Raw genomic sequence first — 9,697 nt, forward strand, 5'->3', positions numbered from 1 at the left:
AAAAATGGGTTAACAGTTTGCAGAAGTACAGTATACATTTCAAGCACAACTCAATAATAGAAACTGTTAACTGTGAGTGGACGACCAATAAAGCACTAGACTTGTTTACAAGAGGATCCTGCTTGTTCAGTTCATCATAACGTTTAGAGACGTACAAATATACACTTCTATCTATATAGCCAAAATATCATAAAGGAGGTAAAAAGGGAAAAGAAAACATATACAGTATACAGTGAGGGGAAACGGTGCCCTTTGAGAGCGGTTTTGAAGGAGTCAAGGGATTTCCATGTCATAATGACCGTTGGTAGGGCGTTCCACATTTTGGTGGTATAGGAGCGAAATTAATTTAGTCCCTTGTTTGTGCCAAGTCTGGGTTGCACATTGTTTGAAATATTAGTTGATGGTTAGTTAGGTTTCCTATCGCAAGTGATGACATGTTTTACCATTGAGCTACTAGCCTGCTTGCTCAGGGGATGATTCTTTGACCATCAGGTCAAATTCGTGTCAGAATCTTGTGTCTATAGGTGAGACATGACCTTTGACACCATCTAATGCTGCACAAACCACAATATACACCACAATTGTATATACTGTACTAACTAGAAAAGTTAGTTGTCACAAACAATTGCGATTACCATATCTGTATGTAATAACTGTTATAGGCGTACCGGTGCCAGTGTTGATTTTGGCAGCACATTTCTATTTTAATTTTAGTCATAGTTTCTTGAATAGTTTTCACTTAGTTTTAGTCACATTTTATTCGCCTGGAATGTGTTAGTGTTAATTTAGTTTTAATAGACTAAATGTCATGAGATTTTAGTCGACTAAATCTACAGGTGATTTAGTCGACTAAAATGCGTTGATGCCGTCGTAATGACTGATTTTACACAAATAGCCGATCTACAAGCGTTGTGAGCTTGTAGATCTGCTATTTTCAGTGTAAAATGACTTATACTGGATCTCTTGTCCACTATTCCCTTCCTAACACTTTAGTCCAGTTTTTATTTGTCGACGAAATTGTCAGTATATTTAGTCTTAGTTTTAGTCATCGTAGCTTAGTTTTCATTTAGTTTCCATTTAGTTTTTGTCAGTGAAAAAAGTAGTCGACGAACATTTTTCGTCTTAGTCCTAGTCGACTAAATCAACACTGACCGGAGCCCAGGGGGACGATGGAGGTCTGCACAGGGTCTTCAGAGCCCGGCTGGTCATCACAGACCTGCTCCGCTGCAGCAAGGCTGGCAGGACGCGTCTCGTCAACAACGCACTCGCCATCTCTGTCCGTCTTATCTCGAGTGTTTCCTGTATATAGCTTCAGCGGTGTCAAAGACTGTCTCCATGAATGTGAAAGTAGAGCAGAAAGAAAGAAAGAAAGAAAGAAAGAAAAATGACAAAATATATAGAATTACATAAACGTCATAACCAGGGCTGCACACAACTTTTTTGGTCTAGTACTCAGAAGAGCACCTGGAGGAGTTGCTTGGTGCTCCTAAAATGCGGCGACCCGTCTCGTCGGATGGATAAAAGAGGGATGAATAACAATATTTATTGGATGAGTGGGGAGTCAATGGAGGGTATTGCAACTCTAGATTTAGCCCTAGAATGGCTCTTGTTGTAGATTCATCCCATTATTAAAAATATATAAATTTGCTAAAATCTAGGTCCATGTGTGGTCCAGCCCTATGGAATGCATATTATAATAAAAACAAGTTAACAACTTAAGGATAATATGATATGAGCATCAAAGCAATATTTAAATTTTGTATTATTTTGTATTTAAATAACCAATCTACTAGCTCACAACGTGTTGCGACACGTTGTGAGCTTGCAGATCAGCTATTTTTTTTAACATGCGACACATCGTACGGCGAATCATACATCAGGCTTCCCTAGTTCCCTTTTGTTTTTAGATGAGGCGACGTACGTAGTCAGACAGTCAGACACACACACATGGCTCCTCGGTGAAAAAAATAAACAGTGTACACTACCCGACTTTACGATAATAAGGGACAGTATGTCGAGACACAGTGTTCATGTTGGGCAGCAGCAGTGCCAGTCCGCAATGCTTTAAACTCTTCCCACTCCACTATGTCGGAACTAAAACCTTAGTACCCGTAAAAAGTCGGTGGCCGGTGCCTAGGCTGTGAGAGACGCTAATAATGGTTTCTGCCTCGGATTCGGGTTTTGAGACGGCATCGCACACGAGCAACCATGCTGCTCCAACAGCCGGAAAACAAACACAAGCACAGCGGCAAATGGGAAGAGTGCAAAGCATCCAAAGCATGACCTTTTACACCGGGGACTACAGTAGTTTGCTATCTGAAACGGAGAAGAGAAGACGAAACTATTTGTGTAAGGTTTTCCTGTCAACCGCCCTCCGCCTCCTCCCAGGCTCCTAGCACTCAGAAAGAAGCATGGATCCTCCCCCTTATGAGTAAGGACGCGCTGTGATTGGGCCAGTAGCCACTTTGAGTGGCAGTCGGTGGGAAATGCTCTCGCCACAACATTTTCTAGTATTCTGGCCATAATAATCATTCTGGGCGGCCCCAGCTGTTGGTACGCAGAAGCGCTTCCCGGCGCTTGATTGACAGCGCATTTTTAATTTTTACCGCGCATGCGCACCTGCGCACCACTTATGTGCAGCCCTGGTCATAACCACTTCCCCGATTATGTTTTTTGTTTGTTACAATTTATGGAAATCTTTCACTTGTTGGATTCAAGATGTGATTCATACGTACCTCCCCTCCTTATATGTCATCAAGACATATAAGGGGGGGAGGCGTCATAAGGCGTCATGTGGCATGGAGACAGTTAAAGACATGCAATAACATACGGAAAAATTAATCGTGACCACTATAGTCGCAACAAAACCATGTTTACAGAAAACAATGCGGGGGTGGGTTGGTGTGTCATTAGCCTCGGTACCAGGCTTTCACTTTGTTGGTGCAAAAATTGAAAGCCTGGAGGAACGCATTGGCCGCTCTGGTCTAAAAGTGGGAGTCAACTCTTCCGGGTGGGCGTCGCTCTAAATGATGTGACGTAGCGCTGCACTAGGGGGGAGAGGAGGGGCCGGGGGTGACGGACAGATCGATGAGATCCAATCAGGGTGCGCGTTTTTCTGAGCCGCGACCCTCCCATCTAGGCCAGAAATGTCTAGCGTTAGCTCAGGCTAGTGTGTCATTGACACAAGTCTTCTAGTTTGACGCCGTCTGTGTCAAGCTAGAAGACTAGGTTGTAAATTGCAGACAGGTGCTCTTTTATGGCGGCTATTTAACCCCATGTGTGTGCTTAGTACTAGTTAATTATGCACTGTATGTACCCTTCTAATTTTAACTGACAATTCTGTGTACAGCAAATAATGTTACAATGTCACATCATCAAATATATTCATTCCAATGCATGTATAGCGGCTGAGGTGACTTAATACCTCAACATATAGCTTCCTCAGCTGTTTGGATGAATAATAAAACAGATCCCTGAATAAATCTATTAATCTAATCTAATCTTTATCTATCTATGAATGCACCATGCCTCTCTACGTCTGTACGTACGTGTGTACGGCTAACTCGAGAACCGTTCGCCCCACCGACTTCAAATTCGACACACGCGTTCCACACACCCACAGGTAGTGCAGTGCCCGGTGTCGAGTCTGTCGGACCCATGGTTGCCACAAAAGGCCTCTGCCCGGGCTCTGGACAGGGCCCTTGCCCAGGGTCAATACTGAATATGGAGCTGGCCTGTTCTGACATTAAAGGTGGTTGCACACTTGTACACTGGGCGCGGTTTCAGAAAACCGATGGAGAAACACTGCTAGAAATCCGAAACAAGCGCTCCATAATTTGGGCATGACTGACACAATTTACAATTTAGGCAGACACTCTTAAACCGGAGCGATTTACATTAGGCAAGAACAAAAACATGGCAATATACACCATATACATAAAAAAGTAGTTAGCGTGAATCATGCGTATATAAGCTAAGAACATAACAGTGGAATATAATGAAACTATGCAGTATATAGTGCTATATGTCTACATAGAATGCTATCTAAGTCTACATAAGATGCTATCTCCATATCTCCATATCATATCTCCATATATGGGCATAAAAAGGACACAGACAGATGGGTGGACCGGGTATACTCTGACACGGATACATTACGGACTCAGGCACCAGTCTAGTAACTTTAAATTGTAGGGTAGGCTACTATAATGAATGGGGCTTCTGAATCTGTAGCAACAGCATGCAAGACAAATATCACCCAGTGCTTATGTTCAATTATATACTGCAGATTAAAGCCATTTTGTTTGCATGTAGCCAGGGTTTGAATCATAAACAAGTGTTATCTGAAATTAAGTTCATAGCCAATTTATACTTCCCCATGGCCTATGTGTTTGTATTTTGGTGATGACATGCCTATTATTATGTTAATGTTATATGCTGAATTGAATACATAATTGGAAACAGGACATTTATTATGTGTTAATCCTTTCAGCTTTAATGTCGTAGCACATGCTACTGTACATTCCTGACCATAAAGTTCAAACAGTCAATCGATCAAAAGGCCAGTTACGTTATCTGGGTCACATAAGGAAACAGCTAGTGAGAGTGAACATAGCTTATATTAGTTTATATCCATTCAATGTGTTATTGTTGTTACTCCATATCCATTCAATGTGTTATTGTTGTTACTCCAGATACCGGTAAACCAACACACACACACACACACACACACACACACACACACACACACACACACACACACACACACACACACACTTTGAACGATTGATTGCCACGCAACAAAACGCGCGCAGATTCACGTTACAAATGAAACAATTCACGTCAGAAACAACGCCGGTGCACTATTTGTTGTTTATTTGTGTAACTATGGCAATAAGCCGGCTATGCTGTCTCTTGCATGTTGTCACATCACATGTGTGCCTTTCCTCGCTATAAACTACCAAAGTAGATCTCTCTTCTTTCCCAACAACCTCATGTTGACAAGTAGGCTACATTACCATATATATTAAAGCCATTTTCGTGCCGATCAAAACACAAAAAACACAAAACAGAGAACATGTAAGTCCAATTACCTCCCTGTGATGGTCTTCCTTCCGCACGTCAACAGTGTGTAATGTATGTCGCTCGCACACACACACACACACACACACACACACACACACACACACGCACACACACGCACACACACACACACACACACACACACACACACACACACACACACACACACACACACACACACACACACACTCTCTCTCTCTCTCTCTCTCTCTCAACCGGCTGCGCTGGATAATAACACTGTCACAAAGTAGGTGAAAGGTCCCGGCATGTGTGTGATGACATAACCATACACCGACCAGCGTGGATGAACTTTGATACACTTCCTTTGATGTTGGATCGGATGACTTCAACATGTTTCATTACCACGTGACCGGATGAGAACCGTCTAGACGCGGCGCTGAAACATATTAATTAATTCGTATAGCGTTTTTTAATTCACTCGGATGTGATGAACTCAACATGTTTATTTTAGGCTGCTATAGCTGCCGCAGCTCAGTGAGAACACATGCTGCCCCACATTTCCTAAATGGCAAACGGGCATGTCACATGATTTCAATGTGTGTAGCCCTATTCAGTGTTGTTTTGGCTATGCGGCTTATGGCTGCATGTGGGTGGGGGACACAGTCTAAAGTGGAATCTGCCACATCATCATTTCATTCATTTCAACACGAAAGTGACGAATACATCTACTTTTATTCAATCTGTTCACATTTCTTGAACGGTTGTGGACTTGTTGTGCATTCATTGCTTGGATGCTTAATTGCCTTGGACACAATCATTTAGAAGCAGGTGAATTGCCAACTTGCCAAGCGTTGAGTTTAGTGTGGGTGGGTTCTGTTATGCACATTATTACACAGTCAATATGCGTTTATTTATAACACAATTTCCACTGTAGGGAACTGCTTTATGTCTTGCATTTTTGTCTTATTGACAATTCTTATCAGGGGTCATCAACATGTCCGTAGGCCTACACTTAGTATGTCTGCTATTTTTGAACATCTTTTATATAGCCATGGTAACACGTTTAGCTGGGGACCCCCTGGAACCCCCCCCCAAGGACCCCTAGGGGTCCCCGGACCACACTGAGAACCAAAGACCTATATCATGTCCACGGTATGGAACATTTCCTTGCCATGTCCAGTAACTGAGACTGAGAGTGAGAGGTGACAGACTCAACTTGAAATGATTTAAATTCTCTATAGACATAATGTTCAGTTTAAATAATTTCAAGTTAGAGTCTATTTTTAAATTGTATACTATACTGTCACGTTGCATTGTACAATCTTGTTAAAAATATCTTGAATTTCACATTTTCATCAATATTTTTTTTTTTTATAGAAAATATAAAGTAATCAATTTGTTTTACCTGAAATACTAATAAACTCATAACGTGCCATAGTGTCTATGACAATGAATGTGCTGCACATTTTAAAATTGTAGTTATTGAAAAAAATAAGAAAGTCAATTTACTCATCCTATATATAATGACATGCCCAAAATGTGGATGCCAAGGTTAAAGAAAACCTCAAGACCACCAGGTGGCTAAGACAGTCATTAAACCCACTGAGCAATAGCCGGCTATTAGATGTGCGTCGAAAAATAAGATAAAAAACGTCTAAAAATGAAAGTTTTTTAGACGTCTATTTTTAGATTAGACGTTGATTAGCGGTTGATTAGATGTCTATATATAGACCGTCTATATATTATATTTTTTTATCCCATTTTTAGACGGCCCTTTAGACGAATATTAGACGTCTATTAGATAATTAGACCAAAGAATGCTCAGTGGGAACTGGGAATGTGTTGTAGTGAAAGTCTATTCCATATTTGGGATTTCAATAATTGGGTCAGTACAAAAATCAGTGCTTCCATCGGCATCGCACATTACATGAGCAAAGGGACATTTAGGTGCAGAGGTGAGTGTGTGCGTGTCCTATATGGTTATTATAGAGATTGCTGGTTTTCAGAGGACTGTTACTTGACGTCAGGAGGAGATTCAAGTTCTACCAGTTCTACTGTACGTACCCGTACCGTACCATAAAAGGCAAAAACCTAAACTATTTAGTTTGATAATGTATAGCTTCGATAGTTGGTGACATCTTGATGAGACATCTTCTATATATCAAGTATACACCTTGCATAGTTGTGATGTCACGCATGCCAATGGAACAATGGAAAAAGGAAGATAAGAGTCAAAACCACCATGTACAGTACCTGTAAATTCATGATAGTGTATAGATAATGGTAAAGGGAATGCATGACAGCATGTAAAGGAATTAATGCAATGTCACATCTAGTTTAATGCAAGGGCTCCTAACTTTGACTGATCAAAGTTCACCTCTGAAGGTGAACAAAGTTCTAAGCCGAGATTGTGGACGCCCAAACTGTGGAGGGTCAAGGGTTTACACGGAATTATGATTGTGGAGTGTTATTGCGACTGAAGGTCACAGTTAACTATGAAATAGTTTTTTGTCCGTCAGTCACTCAAAATCCCCATACATGGGGAAAGCCCCCATATATTATGGCCAGGTCTCGTGACATCACTATGACATCATCAGGGATGATAGTAATTCAGGGATCATGGTAAATGTGACCTATGTCGCAATTAAGCCCATATATGGAGATCCCTGATGTCAACAATATTAGTATTGGATATATGTCAGAACCTGTTCTGAAATTCCCCATCCATCCATCCTTCCTCTTCGATGTCTCCCTTTTGACTGATACCTGTCCATTTAAACTCTAGACGGGCCTGCCCCAAAGTTATTAGTGCAGCCTCGCACGGCAGCCGGCGAAAACTAGACTTCTCAACAGGCCCGAAAATGAAGGCCCGGCCCTACCTGGGCCCTCATCAAACCCTGTACATTCAAGACAGCTGCCCCCGCTGCCACCCTTAGATCTCCATATACGGAGCCGACCTGTTCTGACATTCCATATGTTGATCTGACCTCATCAAACCCTGTACACTCAAGACACGCTCCATATATGGCCAGTGCCCTTTTAGGGCGAGGTCGCTTCTCGCCCTTAGGCGTCTTACTAGTGGTTATAATTCACTCATTCTTGAGATGTGGGACAAAAGTGGAAAAAACATGTCCCACACATAAGAGCCTTATTTATGTTAAAAAATAAATTAATTCATAAAAATAAAAGCACTTGCAAAGTTAAATGTAATACAGTTGTGTATTATTATGCCATTCATTTCATTATAATTGTTTTCATATGCCATCTGAATTAGTTAAAAGCAGGCACTGTACCCAAAAACGCCTGTATTTAGCCTGTCCCCAGCAAATGTTCACAATTTCAAACTGCTAAAAAAGTGTCTAATACTGTCACAATCACATAAATATACATACTAAATAAAAGTAGATTGTCAACAACATAGCAAACAATATACACAGTTAATTTTAATTTATATTTTCCATTAGATATCTCATATCAAATGTGTGTCCCACGTCTCCCGTCAACTCCGTCAGGTTTTTTAAAAGTCTTAAATTAATCAGAAAATATTGTCGACAGATTTAGCCTGAAGACTCCTTTTCCAAGTCCCGTTTATATTTGTTGCAACAGTGGAGCACCTGGTCTGACAAGCATTCAATTGTTTGATATTTTAAACAAACAATGTTGCTATCAATGAGGTCACAGCTTTTACATGTCAACTCCGTCAGGACATTATTATGATCTTTGTTAAGAATTCCAAAATAATGTTTATTATTTTAGTTTAGGGTTAGGTTTAGCTAACAAATGAAGCAAAAACAAAATGGCTACATTGTACTACAGAGGGTTAAGATGGAAACAAATGACATTTTGTCAACTCCGTCAGACGTCAACTCCGTCAGGTTTTGTGTCTGACGGAGTTGACATGTATCTGACGGTTGACAAAAGTGTTCCTAAAACAATAAAATGATAGTTTTTGAATAATGGGACGTATTCTAATTTGGCACACAGTTAGAGCATGCCTTAAGGAACATTTTTGGCTATAGGGCCATCACAGATTTGTCTCGTGGTGAGCATGGCAGCCATTTTCCAAAATTGCCGCCACCTGATGTTATTTTACAATAACTCTAGTTCTACACCACCTAGGATCTTGATTCTGGTGACTAAGGTCAGATTCTCACCTAATACTTCGGTAGACTCAGATCCGTATGGGCGGGGAATTTGAGGTTCTTGCATATTTAATTGGTGTGGTTTGCCTTCACACTGTCATTCGCAGCAATTGGAAACGCAGCAGGGGGGACCTTTATCAATGTGTTCCATTCATAAACTAGCCTACGCAGTGAAATCTATGGTGATAAAATTACACTCATAACGTGCATGTGTCGTGCCGTCTGGGACCCCCCCCCCCTCTCTCTCTCTCTCTCTACGCACGCAGCCGCCACACACTGTTCTTTTGGGCATGGAGGCACAGCGCTGCATGAGCGCACTGATATAACTCCCCAGTCCCACACAGTGACAGCACTCCATGTTTACGGCACGCACAGACAGACAGACAGAATATTATGTAGGCTATAATACACTGCAGTGTTTTTATGTGTTTTCTTAAGCAATTGATTAATGTAGCCTACACGTCCTCATTTCGATCAGGGCTTCAGTCTCCTTATTCGACCACGTCTATCCA

At 41.2% G+C, this 9,697-nt stretch overlaps 1 protein-coding gene across 2 annotated transcripts in view; it reads right to left on the bottom strand.

Moving 5' to 3' along the window:
• bbox1 (butyrobetaine (gamma), 2-oxoglutarate dioxygenase (gamma-butyrobetaine hydroxylase) 1) overlaps positions 1–5,293 on the bottom strand; it is a 64,998-nt gene extending 59,705 nt beyond the window's left edge. The window contains exons 1-2 of one of the 2 annotated variants that reach the window (XM_083792739.1): positions 5,094–5,293; positions 1,153–1,327 (exon numbers count right to left, since the gene is read on the bottom strand). In XM_083792739.1, coding sequence (XP_083648865.1) covers positions 1,153–1,272 — 120 coding nt within the window. In that variant the 5' untranslated portion in view covers positions 1,273–1,327; positions 5,094–5,293. Of the gene's footprint in view, positions 1–1,152; positions 1,332–5,093 lie in introns of both variants that reach the window. The other variant, XM_083792738.1, reaches the window with a different exon arrangement.
• Positions 5,294–9,697: the final 4,404 nt, after the last annotated feature.

Source organism: Protomyctophum parallelum, assembly GCF_964188405.1.
Source record: "Protomyctophum parallelum genome assembly, chromosome: 2".
Taxonomy (NCBI): Eukaryota; Metazoa; Chordata; class Actinopteri; order Myctophiformes; family Myctophidae; genus Protomyctophum; species Protomyctophum parallelum.